This window comes from Lepidochelys kempii, chromosome 20 (genome assembly GCF_965140265.1).
Source record: "Lepidochelys kempii isolate rLepKem1 chromosome 20, rLepKem1.hap2, whole genome shotgun sequence".
Taxonomy (NCBI): domain Eukaryota; kingdom Metazoa; phylum Chordata; order Testudines; family Cheloniidae; genus Lepidochelys; species Lepidochelys kempii.
In genome coordinates, this window is record NC_133275.1 from 2,665,734 (window position 1) to 2,686,918 (window position 21,185).

The window sequence follows — 21,185 nt, forward strand, 5'->3', positions numbered from 1 at the left end:
CCCCAAATCTGGCGATTGGTTTGACCCTGGGCACATGAGCAAGATCCACCAGCCGGGAGCTAAGAAGGCTCCTCTGCTCTGCCTCCTGTCTAACCGCTCCTGTCTCCAGCCACGGAGAATCACTGATGCTTCAGAGAAAGGCAAAAAAACCCAGAATCCCTCACGTCAATACTGTATGAGCCCGCCCCCTGCTCTCTGCCCGAGTGCACCTCCCTCATCGTCAGGCCCCAGCGAGAGGGGGTTTCAGCCTGGAGGCCTCCTCACCTTGCAGTGTCAGCACCATTCGTCATCAAAGTACTAATTAGCAGCTCGTGGCCGTATCTAGCAGCAACATGGAGGGGGGTATTGCCATATTTGTCAGCACAGTCTATCTCACTGCCTAGAAAAGAAAGCAAGAGGCAGCCGGCTCAGTGGGGAGTTCCTGGCCCAGGCAGCCCAAGACTTGCTCCCCACGGAGGGCTGTGGAGCACTGCACCGAGACAGCGTCACGCTGCCGTTCTCCAGGCAGAAGGCCCAATGTAACTGCTGCCGTAACCCTCGGATGAGCGTGTGTTACAGCCCCAGCTCCCCACACCCACGCACACCTCCGATGCCTGATCTGCGAAGCGTCTGAGTCCAGTGCAGCCCCAGCGAGGGAGCCCGGGCTCTTTAGCTCAAGCTGTAGCAGGTCCCGCATTTGGCTCGGGCAGTCCCCGGTTCAGCCCTGGCCACAGCAGCCGAGACAGCAGCTGGCACTGGACTCAGAGGAAGATTGCCTCTTGAGGCAGGATCTAGAAGCGCTGACGGTTCTTTGGCTCTGAGCTTCCATGCGGCTGGAATTTCAGCTTGGTGCTCCATGAGATCTAAGATCTAGACCTAGCATACGTCTCCCCGTGCTGCCGACCGGAGAGGGGTACGGCTGATCAGCTGGGGACCAGAGCTGATTTTGGCGGGGAGGCAGGGCACTTCATTCCCCTGGAAGATGCTATTAAACACTGACAAAGAAGAGAGGGATGGGGTGCTCGGGAGGCACCGGCTGGTGAGAGAGCTGGAGTGAAACACATGGTAGGAGAAGAACATTAGCTCAGCGTCCAGCGAGACACTTACCGTTCTGTATGAGGATCTGAGAACGCGTAAACCGTCCGTGAATGGCAGCCATGTGCAAAGGGCTCTTCCCTTCCTTACTCTGCAGAGAGAGAGAGGGAGGGGGAGGGGGGAAACTAGCCAGCTGGTGACAAACTGTCCCCGAACTCGGCAATCGAGGGGTGAAAGTTCCATCCGCCCCTGGAAGATCCCATGTGTCTGGGTTCTGAACTCCTCACACCCCACTGAGTTCATCCGCCTGCCACCCCCGCACATCTTGTCTGCATGGTCCGGCCCCAGCCGGTGTACCTGAAAGTTCACGTCGGCTCCATTGTTCACAAGGAGCTCCAGGCAAAGGGCCCCATTGGTGGAGACGGCAGCAAAGTGCAGAGGGGTGAAGCCCTTCTCGTTGGGCTGATTGACGTTGGCGCCGTAGTTGACCAGCTCATTGGCCACGGCGTCCTGGCCCATGTAACAGGCGATGTGAAGTGCAGTGTTCCCAAGGCAATTGGGTTCATCGATCTGCAGGAACGAACAGAGCCAAGAGACTTCAGGGGATCTTGGGTAAGGATGCACTGGGATTGGCCAAGAAAAAGGAGGGGGGAGGGAAGCCCACTCTACAGAGAACCAGAAGCCATCAATCCCTGCTCTCCTCCACACATTCCCCATCCATGCCCAACGAGTCACCCACCCACCGTTCCCAGGGACCCCTTCAAGTCATCACAGGAACAGGAGCAAATGCCGACTGCTCAGCACAGGAGGTGAAGAAAAGTCCCAAATCCAACTGAAACAAGGGCCAAACGCTATTCATTCCAGGGGGAATTTGCATAGGACAATGGCGTTAACTCCCCTAACTCCTGGGGAAAGCACAAGTGACCAGAGCCTCAGTTTTCCCTCTCTAGCTTCACGTCCAGCAGCATCCCGCTGGGATCTGCGCCACCTCAGCGGGTGAGAATGCCCACTCACTACCCCCACGACAGCCAGAGAGTTTCCAGCACCCCCACAGATTTCCTTGGCAGTCACCCACCCAAGTACTAACATGGCTGGAAACGCTGCACGCTCTCCTGGGACACCTCCCAGCGTCTGCCTACACCCAGTGCCTTCCTTAGAGTCCACAGAGCAAGAGGAGCCCGAGTCGCGCAGTGGCGCTGGACTGGAATTGGCCACGTTCGTTTGCCAAGCCGCCGTTGGCCTCACCTCGACTCCCAGCCTCAGCAGGTGCTTCACGACCTCGACCTGGCCACTGGCTGCCGCGGTGTGGAGCAAGGTGTAACCCTTCTTATCCTTGCACGTGACGTCAGCTCCCCGGGCCACCAGCAGCTTCAGAACTTCCAAATGCCCTGAGCCAAGGAAACCGGAACTCAGGGCTGCAGCACCTCAGCGGCCGGCGAGTCCCAACCACCGCGACCGAGTCGGTGGCGACGGGGGATCGGGGTCGATACACAGCCACCAGACTGGGACCCGCCATCGTGTTCCACGGGTGACCCAGAGGGGGAAAGATTCCCCGTCCCCCAACCATGCCCTGAAGCTTGCTAATAAGGCAATTCAGATAGAAATGTCTTAGCTTGACTTCACTTGCTCCACGTGGGATAGGCAGGGATTGATAAGTGGATCGAGAGCTTTGTCTAGCCTCCATATCCCCGCGTTGAAATGCTGTAACTCCCTGCAGTTCAGTCCTCCTGCCAGGCAATCCCACAGGCTGTACCCTTGACGCCAGCCGTGGGAGGGGACCTGCTTTCCCCCATCTGCGCAGCACTGGTGTGGTATTAGCACCGCCCCCCCCGTGCAGCGCCCTGTCCCTGGCCACGGCCTGCTAATGGCAGCAGGACCGGGGCCTGACGGCAGCGTAACAAGTGGCACAAGCCTTCCCCCTGACGGTCACTGCCCAGACTTTGTTCCCCCATAAGTTACAGAGGAGAGAAGAGGTGTTATGTCACAGGGCGTACCTGCCCTGTAGCACCCCCTGCCTCAGTTTCCCATCACTCCCTCTGGGCTGCCTTTCAGGGCTGGAGTCTTGATGGCCAGGCTGCTTCCCTGGAGTCCTCCCAGCCCCTAATTCAGGGCTTTCCCCAGAAGCCCAGCTTGCTCCCTGTGGTCTTCCCCACCAGCTTGAGTTCTCTGCCCTTTTACGAGGCCCAGGGCGTAACAGGCCATCACCTGACCCCAGGGAGTCCTGTTCCTGAGGCCAGGAGATAGCTTTGTGTGGCACAAGTGGCCTGACCAATCAAGGCTGGCTGCCCCCCCCCCCCCCCCCCCCCCCGGGCAGGCTATCCCGTTACACCTTCATAACGTTTTTTGCATCCGAAAGGTGCTACGTGCCCTCCCAAGTCCAGCATCTCCCCCACCCCCCTGCAACCACACGCTGATGGGAGAGTCCAGAGGAGGATTCTCCTCCCACCGTGCCTGCCAGATCTCAGCTGGCTTTGTCCTTCTCAAAGAGTCATAGAATATCAGGGTTGGAAGGGACCTCAGGAGGTCATCTAGTCCAACCCCCTGCTCAAAGCAGGACCAATCCCCAATTAAATCATCCCAGGCCACATGGTAAGCCATGTGATGCCAAACGCACCCAGGCCCGGGACAAGAGCGATCTGGAGCCCTGGCTGCCGAACGAACAGTCACACGGAGTCAGGCCCGAGTATGCCAGCCCAGGTGCGGAATGACACCCGAAGAGCTCGCAGCTGCAGGAGGAGGGAACAGTTTTGGGGTACTATGTGCAGAATTGGTGAGACGGGGGGAAAGGGAGAACACCCACAGCCGTGAGACCCCCCCAGACTCATTGCCTGTGTCACTAGCTGTACCTGCAGAAGAGTCCAAAAAGCGGATGCTGGGGAACTGGGAAGTACCTGTATCAGAACAGGGCCAGCTAACAAAGGGAGAGAGGGGCAAGGCAAGAGGGAGATGTACCTAGGAAGGCTGCCCAATGGATGGGCTGTCGCTCCTTCTTGTCACACGTGCTCAGGCTGGCCCCCTTGTTTAAGAGCAAGTTCACCATCTGGAGGAGAGAGGAAGCAGTTAGAGGAACGGCTCCCACCAAATTCTGCCACCCCCACCCCGGCACCCATGAGAGCCTTGCGCTTTCTGCAGCACCTGGAGCGATGGGGCCCAGATGGCCTCCAGGCGCTGCTGCAATTTAAACGTTTCCTAGGAGTAACGGCAGCCCCAGCCTGGCTGGCTGAACATGCCCAGCCGGCGATGTGGCCAGAGGAGGTCAGTCATACCAGAGAGGGCTCCCTCCAGACGGGCGTGCTGGCATGACGGGTGGGTTCGGAGGGCAGGGAACAGATGCTGCATGCTGCGTGTCCATGGTAGATGATTTCTCTCCCTGCCAACCCCCGGCTCCCCACTGCCCTGTCTGAGGATCCTGCCCAGAGCGCATGCACCTAAGGACGAAGCACTTGCCCCCTCTAGCCTGCAGCTTAGCAAGGCTTCATGGCTCCCCTTGTCTGTATTCTGGTAATGCCTCCAGGCTCTGATCAGCCGCAGGGCCCCACTGTGCCAGGCGCTGCACACACAGCATGGAACACAGGCCCTGCTCCAAAGAGCTCCCAAGCCAAAAGGCGGACAGACGGCTGCAAACAAAGCAACTTGGCCAGAGTCCCGAGCTTGTCGGTCACTGCGTCAGTTCCACATAGTCTCTTCCCTCGAGAGATCACCCTCACTTCACAGACAAGGAGGCTGAGATGCCAAGGTCACAGAGCCAGACTGAGAACCCCCAAGTCCCGAGCGACTCCTCCCTCCGGACCAGCCGCCCGCACCCCCTCAGGGAGGAAAACGCACGTGCGCACCGGGAGTGATGCTCCCAGCACCCCGCTCACCTCAATGTGGCCGCTGTGCACGGCGTGGTGCAGCGCCGTGCGGCCTGTGCGATCCGCCACGTTGACGCTGCTCAGCAGGGGGATGATGGCCTCCGCGCACTTGGTGGCTCTGTTGGCAGCGGCAATGTGGAGCGGTGTTTGCCAGTACTTATCGCGGGCGTTGACGTCCGCCGAGTGCTTCAGGAGGAGGTTAAGTGCCTTCTGCCAGGACAGAGAAAGGGTGGCTGTACTCCACGCTGGTGGGGGCAGACAAAGCCTCGGGAGCTAAGCAGCACCATTCGGTCTTGAAATTAAACCAAGCAGCCAGGAGTGAAGGGGCAGGTTCATCACTAGCAATGAGTCTGGTTACCCTACCCGCCTCTTAGATCGGTAATGGCGGCCCACAGCTCGCCCAGGGACTACAACTCCCAGTATGCAATGCATCATCTTGATCACAGCTGTTGGATATTGGTGCCCAGGGCTGTAGACCCGGCGGGCCAAGCTGGTGTGGGAAGGCTGTGATGTGGTTGGTTTTGTGCACTGCACTCATCACCATGGCTGCCAGTTTGGGCAGCTCCTTGCCCGTCATCTTCCCCTTTCAATGCCACGCTGCTGAGACGTAGCCTGCTGCAGAAGGGTGGCTCTGTCGGGGAGTGAGACTGACCCTCCGGCCCTGTGTCCAGTAGGACAATAAGGCATGGCAGTGTTTTAAAACTGGTTGTAACGATCACACGTTAGCTAGGATGGTACAAAACCCTAGTGCAGACAGGGCAAGTTGTAGCTTAACATGTGTTACCTGGCTGACACCCAGAAAGCTATCATGTGCCTTTTCTCCACAAGGATGTTAAGTGTGCTGGCTACCACGTGTGAAACACACCCGTTTTCCTAGCGTAGCTGGGGCCGAAGCAGCTGAGCAGCCTGTGATGGGCTCATCTCTAGGGTGAATTCTATCCGCACCTCCAAGAACACTGCTCTGACAATTCAGCCCAATTGCGCCTACCCAGAAGCAGCCTGGGACCGGAAGGGCTGTGAGTCAAGGTTTGCCCTTCAGGACTGGGGTGCTAGCTGGCAGACTTGGCTGGGCAGTGGGCGCTGTACCAGGCACTAGCTGTCGATACTCGTATTAGTCCCTCATTTCTTTGCGTGATTTTTCTTTTTTAAAACCACTAAAATCTAGACGAAGCCACAAGCAGTCACCGATGATAGCCACAAACGATAAGATCCCACAAACAGAACACTGAGGGGGCCCAGGCTGGGGTCTTCAAAGGCCCCTACCCGCCCCCCACCAGATGGAATTTCAATGTGTGCTGGGTGCCTAAGTCTCTTTGGCTTACCAGGACATCTAAGCCTTACACTGTGGGCAGCCAGGCCTTCTCAAGATTGTGCCTATCTCACCCTAGAGCAACTCCGACTGGTCAGTGACAAGCCTCAAAGGGAGGGTTAACTTATTGTCACTAAGCCATTCCAGTAAGAGGAAAGGATGTTGCCCCTGACCCAAAGCCCCTGCTGAGAAAGGAAGATATACGTCCTTGAAAAAGCATCTCAGACAGCTGGCTAAACCACTGAACCAACCTACTGGACCCAGACAGTGGGACATGTGAATGATCAAGGCCCTGAAATCAGGCGCGGAAGCTACAAAATGTGATGCTTTTTAAAGCTCCATTTTCCAGCCAAGCCCCTTGGGGAATCTGAAGTCAGATACATCCGCCTTCATGCAGGGAGCAGCTGGCATGTTCCTCTAGAGACCCCTCTGCCCACCTCAAGGGGTGGCACTGAATGGTTCCACTTCAGGTTTGCTTCTCCAAACTGTAAGCATGCAAGAGGGATGCATCTAGAACAGAGAGCATGTTCCTCTTCAGCAGGGAACAGCAGAGACCTCTCCATGCCTCCAACTCCAACCTGAGTCCCTGGCTCTGACGAGATCCACTCGTTCTTCCTCATCCCAGGGCTGGCAGCTCACAGGAGCCTTGGGAGCATGCAGATGGAGCACGCGTCCCAGAATGCTGCTTTGTGCCCTCACATGGGCACTGGCCAAGGAAAAAACACTCCTTTGCACGAGGCTTTTGATGGTGGAATTGTGCTGGGGGGGGGTGGCGGGCTCAGTGTGGGCCACGGACTGTCTAGGTGGCAGGTTTGAATCCAGCCCAGCTCAGGAGCGACCAAAAGGCTCTTGAACTGTTTGGTGGCCCTTGCATGGAGCTTCTCGGTGTAGCTCCCAGAGGGCAACCAGCCACCTTCCAAATCACAGCAGCAGCTGCCCTCCTGGAGACCAGACTCCCCTCTCACCCCTTAAGAAGGCCCCTCCAAAAAGTCACACGGGGGAGTATGTGGCGCATGGGGGAAACCTGCCCTGCTGTTGCCTGTACGGCCCATTCGAAGGCTAAAGACAGGCCTGATCTGACACACTTCCCCAGCGCGAAATCCCCGGCACTGAGCCCTGTGATCTTGCAGTTAATGAGCATTCTCTAGTGACTCATGAGGTGTGAGGATCGCAGGCGCAGACCCATGTGACCCACTGACCTAAATTTTATCCTCATTCCCCCCGCTTTCCAAGGACAATACACCACAACCCCATTTCCCATGGGGCCAGCTGATCTTGAGCAGGAATGCAACACTTCCTAAGTGTGTAGGGGTAAGGAAGGGGACAAAGGCAAGGGAGATGGCTTAGGTTAGGCTGCTCAGCTGCTGGAAATGGCTTAAAGCCATGGGGGTAGCAGAGAAAAGCCATTACACAAGTTAACTGGCTCTAGGGGAGAACAAAGAAGTTAAACACTTTTCTGGGCAGATTCCCTCCAGGGAGCACTGGTGTGCAGAGCAGAAAGGCTCCTTCCAAGGGGCCTGACTGAGAGCAGAGAGCGAGGCACTCCAACGGAGCAATGGTGGGGTGGGGACAAGAGAGACCCCAGCACACCCATAACATGCACTGCAGCCCTCAAATCCAAAGCCAGGGCCCAGAACAGGGTTGCGATTGCCTGCCTGGAAATATCCCCCGCAGCGCTGGGATAGGTTCTGGGGGGGATCTTCAAAAGCACCTAAGAGATTTAGATGCTCAAGTTCCATTGAGGGCCAGTGGGATTTGTGCTCCTAAATGCCTTCGGTGCCTTTGAGACACACCCCACTCCTCCTCTGTTCTAATACGATTAACAGGAATTGTCCTGCTGCCCAGGACTCGTGGGGTTCTTCCTCTTTGCCGTGGAGTTCTGCCTTTCTCTAGCTCATCTCAAAGGGCTTTGGACCCCACAACCCCCCCAAAAGGTAGGCTGGCTACTATCCCTATTCCAGACGCAGCCAAGACAAGGACACAGAGGGACAAAGCAGCTTGCCAAAGTTCACATAGCAAGGTAGTGACAAGGTTCAGCTTTCCAGTCCCCTGCTCCAGCCGCTTGACCACAATGCTCTGCTCTCCCTCAAGCTGTCCTTACGTCAATTGGCTTCCACTGCACCAAGGAAGGTTTAGGCTGGACATTAGGAAAAATTTCCTGTCAGGGTGGTTAAGCACAGGAATAAATTGCCCAGGGAGGTTGTGGAATGGCCATCACTGGAAATTTTTAAGAGCAGGTTGGACAAACACTTGTCAAGGATGGTCTAGATAATACGCAGTCCTGCCATGAGTGCAGGCGACTGGACTAGATGACCTCTCGAGGTCCCTTCCAGTTCTATGATCCTATGATTCTATATTTGTTTAGCCAACCTCTGCCATCCATGTCACAACCCTGTGACCAAAATAAAAGCCCCCATTTCAGCGCATCTCTGCCCAGAACTGGACCGAACTGGCTCGCGATGAAGCAGCTCTGACGTTTCACTCCGGGTACAGATCTCTTGGGGACCAGCACCGAAAGGAACTGAGAATAAAGTGGCAATTTCACGATGTTTCGGTTCAAAGTTTTAAATCTTTGCTTAAGTTTCGCAGGGGACATTTGAGTGGGGAAGGCAAGCGCTCGACAACACTTGCTCACGGAACTGCAGAAAGGATGGGGCACGGAGAAAGTAGGAAGAAGAAATTCTGAGACAACTAATTGCTATTCCTGGCATACAAGAGAAACTCCCATCAGTAGCTAGCATGTGGGATGCCAGGGAATATTCGCCTGGTACAAAAGCCCCTTTTTTAAAACTCAGGAGTCACTGTATAGCCTGGCACCTCCAGCCTGTTCTGCTGCCCATGATGTCAGCTGCCACCTTTCTGTATTGTGCACGCTGACAGATTCATTTCTGTTCATCCATGGGGGGAATTGTGCTTGACCTTTATCATTGTCACAGGAACACGCTGGAAATCGATGCAGAGAGCTGCACGTGAGGAAAGATTTAACTATACATACCTTGGCTAAACAACATTATTGGGGGCCCTCCCCAGGGGCCTGCTGCACACAGAACTGCCACTGCCTGCAAAGAAACTTACGTGCCCAGACGTGACTGCAGAAGTGAGCCCTCAGAGGGGGCGGACGTGATACTAGTTGAAAGGTGTAAGCAACACGGTGGGAGGGGAATTGGCTAGGGTGGTCCCAGGAGTATTATTACAATTAATAAAGTGAAGTTAAGCCCAGGGAAGGCTGAATATCAGGAAATACTTCCTGACAGTAAGATCCATTAGGCTGCGGCGTCATCTCCTAAAAGAAAGGGGTGGGAGCCCCATCACTTGGGGCATTTAAAGCGAGTCAAAGCCCAACGGGAAGATACTGTAGGGAGAACCCATGTATTGGGGGTGGAGTAAAGGGAATATTACGGGTCTTTCCCAGTTCTGTTTTCTATTTTTCAAATTATTATGGGGTCTGAATGGTCCTTTAACTGCGTCGAAAGAGAACATCCACCCCCCCCCGGGCTCTCAGCCAGAATCCAAGCAGGCATGCAGAAAGCACGGGAAAGAAAACGGTTACTCAAAAAGGAGCCCAGAGGAGACGGACCGATTCATTACTGCAAGGCTCGCAAGGGCACCTACCTCATTGCGAGAAGCTGCGGCCCGATGCAGCGGGGTTAGCCAAACAGTGTCCTTCGCATTTACGTTAGCACCTGAGGAGACGGAGCAGAAAGGGGAGGTGAACGCATCTGCGCAAGGGGCACTGCCAGGGTACAAGACTGCCACATGCTCCAAGGCACCGTCCCTGTTTTTAAACACCCACTGCTGTATCTGCTTGGGGAGACAGCACGTCAATTTCTGCTGTTAAAGAAGGAACCGTATCGAGCTTTAGGGCCGGTCTACTCTTAAAAGTTAGGTCAACATAGCTACAGTGCTCAGGGGTGTGAAAAATTCTCGCCTCTGAGCCAGTAGTTAAGCCCATCGAAACCGCACTGTAGACACAACGGGGCCGATGGAAGAATTCTACCGACATCCGCAAGCCCCGCCTGTCACTGCAGGAAAGGTCTAGACAGTGGTGCTGTGAAGGCACAGCTGCCTTTCTGCAGTCATGCTGCTGTAGTGTGGCTCCAGCCTTAGTTTAGATGCTACAAGGCGCCCTCCGGCACCAGGGGCCTAAGCTAGCCCGGCAGAGGGACAGCAGCGCTGAGCTAGATGGAAAAAACTACATTTCCCAGCACACACTGCTCCACCTTGAGCTCAGTGGCCACAAGACTACCAGTCCCAGAATGCAGTTCGTCATCTTGATCTAAAAGGAGGCTGCTCAGACAAAGATGGTGCATTTTATACTGGAATCTGTAGGTCTTTGTCAGCTGTGCCTCTGTGTACAGGTGAAGGAGACCAGAGCCGCACTGCAGGAGTCCCTGCCCTGCTGGCTCTGTGCCAGCCTAGGACCAGCAAAACCCAGCTGCCCCAGCTCTGCTGCACAGAGCTGCCCTGCCCTGAAAGCCACGTGAAACACGTCTGTCAGGGCTGGTCTAGGATCACTAGGGGCTCTTCCACGCCACCAGCAAACTGCTGACAAGTCAAGGGCATCTAGAGGGAGCAATGACAATGCTCCAGATTAGGAGGCCTTCCAGATTAGGGGAATTCTAGGAATTCCAGATTAGGGGCCTTTTTTCGCCCATCTATGGTGTGTGGAGAGCGAGCCTGGATGTAGATTTGAGCAGTTTCAGAGGAAAATAGAGGGGCTGGTAACTTGGGTTAGAGCCAAGTACGCAGCAGGCAGATGCTGAGCAAAATTCTCCAGTCCTCATCCCACACCCGGCAAATGATCCAGATCTGCGGCTCCCCACTCCACTCCTGCAGTTCGAGGTTCCGTCACTACCCTTCACTCCTGACCCCCAGTCCCTGCTATCCCAGCTCTGGGCTCCCCACATAGAACTCTGTCAATGCCCCCCAATCCTAACCCACAGCCCCCCATTATTACTGCCGTAGGCTCCCCCGAACTCTGCCGTTGCCCCTCAATCCCAATTCACTGCTCCCCCCACCAGGTCTGTTGGTGCCCCTCAATCCCAATCTGCAGCCCCCTAACCCCCAAAATTTCAGTTGCAGGTTGTTTTAAGATTTGCACAAACCTCCTCTTGGGATCTGGGTGAGAGCAACTAATGACATTTCCCTTGTGACTCAAGCACCAACTCTCCTGTGGATGAAAAACCCTTGTACCCTATGCCTTGAGCAGCAGCCTTTCTGCGCTAGACCCACAGGAGGGCCAGGCCAGCTAAACCTGAGGACATCCATGCAGCCGGCTGTACTGGGCAGAGACAGCTGCAGGTCTTACCTGACAGTATTAGGAGCTCAATGATTGGGACATCTCCTAAGTAGGCAGCAGCATGCAGTGGGGTTCGTCGTTCTTGGTCCTGCACAGGGAGATAAGAAAAGGCCGTAATGCAACTATCCACACAGCAAACACAGCTCCTTCCCCATCCAACTTTCCGCACCTGAAAGACCAAAATGTTGCTTCCTGCCCTGAGTACATCTGGGTAAGTCTGAGTGGATGGAGGCGTCTGCTTAGGACCAGCAATAACAGACAGCCTGGTGGGGAAGCAATGGACTACCTTTCACACCTTAGTCCACTTCAGGGTGCACTGAAGTGTATCTGTCAGGTAGAGTAGGGGCTTGGAGCCAGGAATCCAGGGTTCTAGTCCCAGTTTGGGGAGGTGAATGGGGTCTAGTGGTTAGAGCCGGGGGCTGGGAGCCAGGACGCTCAGGTGGCTAATTTCTAGCTCTGTCACTAACTCGCTCTGTGACCTTGGACAAGTCACTTCACTTCCTCCCTGCTCCAGCTTCCCTAAAGAGAGATGGTATCTAGCTCGCAGGGTTGTAAAGCTTAATGAAGGTTTGCAGAGCACTTGGAGATCCCTACATGAAAGGTTTATAAAACCACCAAGCACTATTACCCCAAAGTGCTCCGCATGCATGCCCTTCATACACCCCGTCATTCTATGTCAAATACCAACAACAATAAAAGCTTGCAGGAGCAACTCCCAAAATGCACCAAGCCCAAATGACTGGGAGAGGCTAGAAAGGTGCAGGAAGCACAGCTTAGATAGGATCAGTTTTCTTCACTTGGTGCTGGGCCCTGGGTAACCTCTGCCTTGAGGCATTTGGCTCAGTCTCAGCAAACAGCAAGTGGGTTAGATTGGCACAGAAGAGAGTTTTAGGTCCCACATTTTAGTTGCATTTAATGAAAGTTGTATTTTTTTCCCCATTAATTAAAAAAAAAAAAAAAGGAGAGAGAATCAAGAAAACAACTGGTAGGACTGGCACAAACAACCTGGAGAAGCAGAAAGCGAAACCGGCCAATCGCATTCCCAAGTGAAATCAGCACGCAAAGAGATATGTGCGTTAAGGGTTAATCACTCTCTTATTTTTCAAGCAACAGAGCAAAGGCATTTTAGAGAAAGGATGAGCGTGATCAACTCCCTACAGAATTATCACGTCCCTGAACGAGGCAGCCACGGAACAAAGTCTCCTGATCCCTTTGTAACATGTCAAGATACGATCTAATCATTAGTCCCAGTGGCTGGCACCAAAACCAGTGCTGGGCCTCCCCTCTGAGCCAGCACGGAGTCCACAATGCTCGACCCAGACCCATGCTGCTCTGTGCACTATTCTTTCAGGGTACACAGCAGTGCTAACCCCATGCATGCTGCAGCATGGACAGAAGGAGGCTGAGGCATTAAATGCAATGGCCAAGAGCATGCAGGGAAAACAATTCTAGGCCAGAGCACAGCTTGGAGCAGCATGCAGGGAAACCTCATTAATGCCCCAGAGCCTATCAGAGAGTAAGATGCTGAACCAGACTCAGCCACTTACACAGAACCCATGACACTGACCTAGACAAACAGTCTAAAAGAGCAACTAGTCACTGACCTAGCGCCAATCTCCCAGTGCCACACACTGACAGACAGCTAGGCTGACCCAGTCATTGTTCGGTAACAGGGAGGGTCATCACGAGGATAATTTACTAAGGGTCGTGGTGGACTCTCTGTCAGTGGCAGTTTTTAAATCGAGGTTGGATCCGCTCTAGACCAAGCAGTAAGTGTTTCAGGGTAGCTCTCTGGCCTGTGTTATTCAGGAGGTCAGACCAGATAATGGCAGTGGTCCCCCTTTCTGGCCTTGGAATCTATTCACCAGCCTACTGGACAGACGGAGACACCTCTCTCAGCCATGCACCTGCCACCAGTTTGTTCGGAGGAATCTTGTAAGCCAGATTAAGGGAGCGTTTGCATCCAAGTCTGATTGGAACATTTGCATGCGGATTTTACACTCTTTCTCAGAGCTGGCTATTCAGGTTACATCACGGGTCACGATCAACCCAGGAGGCCTCTGAAGAAAGGGCACCCAAAATAAGCGTTACCAGGAGCTAGAAGGATGCATCTAACTGGCAAGAGAGCAAACACACTGGCAGCTACTATTCGTCCTGAAGACAGGGTGTGGTCTGAAGACTGCAGGCTGCAGCATTCAATGTGGCATCTTCATCCACAGGGCCAACGCCGCCGAACAACTCAATCTGGACCACAGCATTCTGGGCCTGGCAAGCCACACCTCCTTATCCAAGGTGAGAACAGCCAGGTGGTAGCATCTGCAAGGCTGCATTTCGTCCATCCGCACCCTGCTCAGGTGTACTCCGCAGCCAAATTTAAAAGAGGGGCAGTGAAAGTGCATCTGTATTCCTTGGGACATTAGCTCTGCTCCACCAATCAGGCCAGCCTCAACACAGACAGCTGAGCCATGCTCTCATCAGACTATACTGGACCTCTGTTCCATAGGACAGCAAGGGATGCTGGGGATGCAACCAAGCTAGTCCCAATTCACTGCCCTTCGTTTACCTGCAGCCTTCGAATGAAGAGCAGAAAACCGACAAGACACTGCACTGTCCGAACACTTTATAAATAGCAGGTAAGTCTCCCAGTGACTAGGATATACCATTAACCCCATTTTACAGATGGGGAGAGGGAGGCCAGGGTACAAAGGCCCAGATTCTTAAAGATATTTGGGCCTCCCAAGGCCTGCCTTCGAAGCCTATGTCAGTTAGGTGTTGCAACCCCTAAATACCTTTAAAAATCTGAGCCAAAGTTGCAAAGCCAGGAACAGAATCCAGGAGCCTTGCCTCCAAGCTGCCTACTCTAATCACTGGATCACGCTGCAGAAAAGATTCTCACCCGCTTACCAGAAGCATAACAGTTCAGCCCTCTCTGCTTTGAAAACACAAGCATATTTCAGAGGCAAAACACAGAAGGACAGTTCAGTTTGAGACAGGAGCATCAGTGTGCGAAGCTAGGCCAGGCAGCTGCTGTTCCAGCACTCACCAATATATTGATATTCTCTTTCTGGTTCAGTAATGACCGCACCTCCTCTATATCGCGGTTGAAGATGGCTTGGACCAGAGGCGGCTGCAAAGAGAAAGACAATCAAGCTGTGAAGCAGGTAAAATGAATGTGCAAGGACAGGGACAGGAGGGTGGCTGGCAACATCATTCATATACCCCAAGACCAGCCCGACAAGTTAGTCACCTCATGCCACCTGTGTTTGTTTGGGTCTCCTGCTTCTATAGCAAATGCAACATCTACTGAGCCATTCTAGTGAACTGCAGCTGTGGAGACAGGCCCAGCTGTAGCCTCTGACAGGAATTCTTCCCCACTCCTTGCAGCTAAAGGCTTTTGATATTTATACAAGTCAATTTCTGTTTAAAAAAATAAAAAAGAGAGAGATACTGCTCTGCTTCTGCAAGGATTAAAAAACTGAAGCGAAGTGAATGTTGATGGAAACTGCCAGGTTATCCAGTCTAGGGAATAAAGCCATGAGATGAAGTTTTGCACCCCACCCAAGGGCCTGGAAAGACTACATGATGGCGGGGGGCACCCATTTAGTCCCTGATCCTGGCCAGATATCAGTGGGAATCTTAGCTTCTCGGCCAAGAAGAGGACCAACTGCTGCCTGTTGTGGTGGTTTTCCTGATGTGGACACTTGCCCACTGGGAACTGGACCGAGACCCAAACCCATTTCACACAGGGGCCACGCTCAACAGCTGGCAACGGCTTTTGATTGCTTTGTTGTGGAGGCCAAAGACTTTGTAAGACTCAAAGAGGGATTGGCCGTTTATAAGAAGTTATAATGACAACAAAACTCGTTTAGGAAGGGATATAAACCTTCAAGCTTCATGGCTTAAACCACTCTCTAATTATTGGGATGAGACCTTCGTCAGGGGTAGATTATCCCACATCTGCCTTCCCCAGGGCTTCTTGCAACTTCCTTTGAAGCGGCCGGTGCTGGCCACTGTCTGAGACAAAATACTGGCTCGATGGATGACAGGGTCTGGTCCAGTCTGGCAATTCCTACACTTCTTACCTAGCCTGAATGTTAACAAGTGCTTAGTGGGGAAAGACACTGCATCCCTCTCCCAAATCCCCTGAGCCATCCGCTCCCAACAGGATAAAGCACCCTACGAGCAAATACTCAGGAAAGCTAGAGCTCGGGGCTCACTCAGCGAGAGGGGCAGGCCCTGAACCCAAAGACACTCTCTTTTCAGAACCCACGTACGGATCGTCCTCAATAGCAAGAGGGTGAACACGGCCTAGAGCGGGTCTCTCCTCTCAAATCTTACACTGCACGGTAACAGCCAAACCCTCTTCACCTCTCCCGGCACAACTTCTGGGTCTACCTTCAGCTGCCATAAGATTTGGCTATAGCAAGAAAATGCCGACACACCCCTGCTACCCAGCTCACTCCAGATTCCCTCTCCCCTCTCCATCTGAACATGTGCATGAAAGCAGCGAAAGGTAGGGGAACATATCCCCGGTCAGAGGGAATGAGCGAGTCATTCGTGTGGAATGCAGTGGACTCCGCATCCAGTGTTAGACATTTCCAAAAAAAAAAAAAAAAGAGATGCACAGACCGATAATTATGCCCTGCACGAACTTCAGCGGAGCTTGCAAGCAATGCTGGGACGGACACACCCACCCACCATTCACAAGGGAAGCTGAATGTTTTGGTTACCCAAAAAAAAAAAAAAAAGTTACTCCCCTGTTCCCTTCTCTCCCCACCATGTGAGGCTTTAAACACCCAGCCTATCAGTGAGATTGCAACAGCGCAAGGGACCACAGGAGGGGTAAATATTTGGCTTGGAGGAGTCAGCAGCCCGGATCTCAGAAATCATTACTGTCGGTAGGAACCTAGAGGGCTCATGTCAAATCAGGGGGTTAAAGATGAGATGTTTGCGGGCCAGTGGGGTATTTGGGGGATTAGAGGGAGGTGCTGGGCGTCATCCAGGGAGTAATGGGGCTGACAAGCGAAGAACAACTGTGTCTCAATAATACTCTGCCTTAGGAAAGTGAAGTCCATACACGACAGGAAGGGGAAAATAGAACCAGGCTCCTTGGGGCTGGGAGGTTTCATTCATACCCCTCCCAAAACGGAGATGGTTGAAACTTGACCCTTCTATGGAAATTGTATGTGGCGATGGCCATCTGAATAGCCACTCTTCCTTCCCCCCGGCCCCCGTGGGGGAGTTGGGGTACCTACAGGGATCAAACAGGCAGCCCTGCTGATTTGGGGGTTGTGACAAGTCATCTGCGGTGCAGACAGGACTGACTCACATCCATGCCCAAGGAAAGTGGGGTACAACCCCCTCCCCCCATATGTAGGGAAGCTGAATCACATAATACCTCCGGTGACAACAGGGTGGATGGGAAAAGCCTCATCACACCCAGGGAAATGGCAGGGTATAAAACAGCACAGGGGCAGCCCCCCCCCAGTGATGAAAGTGGGGTGTGAGATGAATCACCCCCTAACTTGTGAATGTGGGGTCCACACGGCGGGTGGTGCCAAATCAAGCCCTCCCCTCTGGCCCGACAAGGGCTGAAAGGGAGATGAGGGGATGTCGAGGGAGACAGGCAGGGAATGAAGATGGGGAGGCTAAAATCCTATCCAGGCTTCGGGGGGATAAAGAGGTTGATGGGGGGAGTAAGGGGGTAGGAAGGAGATGGGAACAGGGAAGCCAGGAGGCAGGGAGCAGATGGGGGACACCAATATGTGGGGGGGGCGCAAAGATGCGGGCAGGCCTAGGTGGGTGGAGAGGGGGGCAGAGCTTGGGGGCAAAGAGAGGCTGGCGCTAGGGAAATAGGGAAGTGGGTTGAAAAGGGGTAAAAAATTGGTGCAGGGAGGGTGGGGGGCAAAAAGCGTGGGGGCAGACATGGGGGCAAGCTGCGGAGATGGGGGCGGGAGCAGATAGGGACCCAGGGGGGCCAAAGGCAGAGGAACGGGGGCCAGAAGGGGGGCGGGGCTGGATCGGGGGCGGCCGAAGGCAGACATGGGGGACGGATTTGGATGGGGGGCAGTGGTGGGGGGGTGGATGGGGGCCCCAAAGGTAGAGATAGGGGCCCCAGGGGCTGACGGCAGAGATGGGGAGCGGGGAGCAGAGACAGGGGCCAGAGGTGGGGGGTGGGTTGGGGGGGCAGCAGTGGGGGGGTGGATGGGGGCCGGGAGGGCGGGTTTGGATGGGGGAAAAGGGGGGGCTGAAGGCAGAGATGGGGGACAGAGACGGGGGCTGGGGGGGTGGGTTTGAATGGGGGGAAAAGGGGAGGGTGGAAGGCAGAGATGGGGGCCGGGGGGTGGATGGGGGCCCCAGGGGCTGAAGGCAAAGACAGGGGCCGGTGGGAGTTGGGGGGGCAGAGGTGGGGGGGTTGATGGGGGCCCCAGGGGCAGAGATGGGGGCTAGGGGGGCAGGTTTAGGGGGGGACAGACGTGGGGGGGTGGATGGGGGCCCGGGGGCAGAGACGGGGGCGGTTTGGGGGGGGCAGAGGCAGGGGGTGGATGGGGGCTCCGGGGGCAGAAACGGTGGGTGGGTTTGGGGGGGCAGAGGTGGGGGGCGGATGGGGGCCCCGGTGGCAGAGACGGGGGGGCGGGTTTGGGGGTGCAGAGGCGGGAGGTGGAAGGGGGCCCCGGGGGCAGAGACGGGGGAGGTTTTGGGGGGGGCAGAGGCGGGGGGGTGGATGGGGGCGCCGGGGGCGGAGGCCGGTTGGGGGGGGCAGAGAGGGTGTGGATGGAGGCCCCAGGGGCAGAAATGGGGGGGTGGGTTTGGGGGTGCAGAGGCGGGGGGTGGATGGAGGCTCCAGGGGCAGAGACGGGGGAGGTTTTGGGGGGGGCAGAGGCGGGGGGGTGGAAGGGGGCCCCGGGGGCAGAGACGGGGGGCGGGTTTGAGGGGGCAGAGGCGGGGGGGGTGGATGGGGGCCCCGGGGGCAGAGACGGGGGGTGGGTTTGAGGGGGCAGAGGCGGGGGGGTGGATGGGGGCCCCGGGGGCAGAGGCGGGGGGCGGGTTTGGGGGGGCAGAGGCGGGGGGTGGATGGGGGCCCCGGGGGCAGAGACGGGGGGCGGGTTTGGGGGGGCAGAGGCGGGGGGGTGGATGGGGGCCCCGGGGACAGAGACGGGGGGCGGGTTTGGGGGGGCGGGGGCGGATGGGGGCCCGGGGGCAGAGACGGGGGGCGGGTTGGGGGGGGCAGAGGCGGGGGCTGGATGGGGGCCCCGGGGGCAGAGACGGGGGGCGGGTTTGGGGGGGCAGAGGCGGGGGGTGGATGGGGGCCCCGGGGGCAGAGGCGGGGGGCGGGTTTGGGGGGGCAGAGGCGGGGGGGTGGATGGGGGCCCCGGGGGCAGAGGCGGGGGGTTGGGTTTGGGGGGGCAGAGGCGGGGGGTGGATGGGGGCCCCGGGGGCAGAGACGGGGGGCGGGTTTGGGGGGGCAGAGGCGGGGGGGTGGATGGGGGCCCCGGGGGCAGAGGCGGGGGGTTGGGTTTGGGGGGGCAGAGGCGGGGGGTGGATGGGGGCCCGGGGGCAGAGACAGGGGGCGGGTTTGGGGGGGCAGAGGCGGGGGGGTGGATGGGGGCCCCGGGGGCAGAGGCGGGGGGTTGGGTTTGGGGGGGCAGAGGCGGGGGGTGGATGGGGGCCCCGGGGGCAGAGGCGGGGGGTTGGGTTTGGGGGGGCAGAGGCGGGGGGGTGGATGGGGGCCCCGGAGGCAGAGACGGGGGGCGGGTTTGGGGGGGCAGAGGCGGGGGGTGGATGGGGGCCCGGGGGCAGAGACAGGGGTTGGGTTTGGGGGGGCAGAGGCGGGGGGGTGGATGGGGGCCCCGGGGGCAGAGGCGGGGGGCGGGTTTGGGGGGGCAGAGGCGGGGGGTGGATGGGGGCCCCGGGGGCAGAGACGGGGGGTTGGGTTTGGGGGGGCAGAGGCGGGGGGTGGATGGGGGCCCGGGGGCAGAGACGGGGGGCGGGTTTGGGGGGGCAGAGGCGGGGGGGTGGATGGGGGCCCCGGGGGCAGAGGCGGGGGGTTGGGTTTGGGGGGGCAGAGGCGGGGGGTGGATGGGGGCCCCGGGGGCAGAGGCGGGGGGCGGGTTTGGGGGGGCAGAGGCGGGGGGGTGGATGGGGGCCCCGGGGGCAGAGGCGGGGGGTGGATGGGGGCCCCGGGGGCAGAGGCGGGGGGCGGGTTTGGGGGGGCAGAGGCGGGGGGTGGATGGGGGCCCCGGGGGCAGAGACGGGGGGTTGGGTTTGGGGGGGCAGAGGCGGGGGGTGGATGGGGGCCCGGGGGCAGAGACGGGGGGCGGGTTTGGGGGGGCAGAGGCGGGGGGTGGATGGGGGCCCCGGGGGCAGAGGCGGGGGCGGGTTTGGGGGGGCAGAGGCGGGGGGGTGGATGGGGGCCCCGGGGGCAGAGGCGGGGGGCGGGTTTGGGGGGGCAGAGGCGGGGGGTGGATGGGGGCCCCGGGGGCAGAGGCGGGGGGTTGGGTTTGGGGGGGCAGAGGCGGGGGGTGGATGGGGGCCCCGGGGGCAGAGGCGGGGGGCGGGTTTGGGGGGGCAGAGGCGGGGGGTGGATGGGGGCCCCGGGGGCAGAGGCGGGGGGCGGGTTTGGGGGGGCAGAGGCGGGGGGGTGGATGGGGGCCCCGGGGGCAGAGGCGGGGGGCGGGTTTGGGGGGGCAGAGGCGGGGGGCGGGTTTGGGGGGGCAGAGGCGGGGGGTGGATGGGGGCCCCGGGGGCAGAGGCGGGGGGTGGATGGGGGCCCCGGGGGCAGAGGCGGGGGGCGGGTTTGGGGGGGCAGAGGCGGGGGGGTGGATGGGGGCCCCGGGGCAGAGGCGGGGGGGTGGATGGGGGCCCGGGGGGCAGAGACGGGGGGTGGATGGGGGCCCCGGGGGCAGAGGCGGGGGGTTGGGTTTGGGGGGGCAGAGGCGGGGGGTGGATGGGGGCCCCGGGGGCAGAGGCGGGGGGTTGGGTTTGGGGGGGCAGAGGCGGGGGGTGGATGGGGGCCCCGGGGGCAGAGGCGGGGGTTGGGTTTGGGGGGGCAGAGGCGGGGGGTGGATGGGGGCCCCGGGGGCAGAGGCGGGGGGTGGATGGGGGCCCCGGGGGCAGAGGCGGGGGGTTGGGTTTGGGGGGGCAGAGGCGGGGGGTGGATGGGGGCCCCGGGGGCAGAGGCGGGGGGCGGGTTTGGGGGGGCAGAGGCGGGGGGTGGATGGGGGCCCCGGGGGCAGAGGCGGGGGGTGGATGGGGGCCCCGGGGGCAGAGGCGGGGCCGGGCTCCGTCTCCTCGGGCGGGAAGCAGGCAGCGCGGAGCCCGGCTCGGCTCGGCTCGGTCCCCTCCCCGGGCTGGGCGGCGGGGGGGGCGCGGGGGGGCCGGGCCGGAGCCGGGGGGGGAGGGGCGCGGCCGGGCCCCGAGGGGCGGCTCCGCACTAGGCCGCAGATCCCCGGGCTCGCGTAGCGGGCCGGGCCGGGCCGGGCCGGGCGGAGCGGGGCGGGACGAGGCGGCGGCCCCGGTACCTGCTCCGTGATGCTGAGAATCCCCATCTCCGGGCCCGGGCCCCCCGCCTCAGCGCCGAGCTCCCGGCATCAGGCTCCGGCCGCGGCGGCTCCGGCTCCGGCGGCTGCGGGGCGGGGAGGGACTGAGCCCGCCCAGCGCGGGAGGGAGGCCGCCGCCGCAGCGACCCCTGCCGGGGAGCCCCGGCCAC

The 21,185-nt window shown here is 58.5% G+C and overlaps 1 protein-coding gene across 3 annotated transcripts; it reads right to left on the bottom strand.

The window, feature by feature from the left end:
* Window positions 1–260: 260 nt before the first annotated feature.
* LOC140900969 (uncharacterized) lies at window positions 261–21,185 on the bottom strand. Of its 3 annotated transcripts, XM_073319046.1 has the most exons (10): window positions 20,998–21,182; window positions 14,520–14,603; window positions 11,486–11,564; window positions 9,790–9,860; window positions 4,878–5,078; window positions 3,967–4,054; window positions 2,260–2,402; window positions 1,372–1,584; window positions 1,087–1,165; window positions 261–379 (listed from the first exon to the last, which is right to left on the bottom strand). In XM_073319046.1, exons 1-10 carry the CDS (start codon window positions 21,022–21,024, stop codon window positions 261–263), a joined length of 1,104 nt encoding a protein of 367 aa, XP_073175147.1. In that variant the 5' UTR covers window positions 21,025–21,182. The 3 variants fall into 3 exon arrangements, with proteins under 3 accessions (XP_073175147.1, XP_073175148.1, XP_073175149.1); XM_073319047.1 differs by lacking the exon at window positions 1,087–1,165 and having other exon boundaries at window positions 288–1,027; window positions 20,998–21,185; XM_073319048.1 differs by lacking the exon at window positions 1,087–1,165 and having other exon boundaries at window positions 297–379; window positions 20,998–21,183.

Coding starts and splice junctions, on each gene's coding strand:
- LOC140900969 (XM_073319046.1), bottom strand. CDS start 21,024: ATGGGGATTCTCAGCATCACGGAGCAG. Junction 11,565..14,519: donor AAGAGAATATCAATATATTG/GTGAGTGCTGGA, acceptor CTCCCTGTGCAG/GACCAAGAACGACGAACCCC. Junction 9,861..11,485: donor TGAGCTCCTAATACTGTCAG/GTAAGACCTGCA, acceptor CCGTCTCCTCAG/GTGCTAACGTAAATGCGAAG.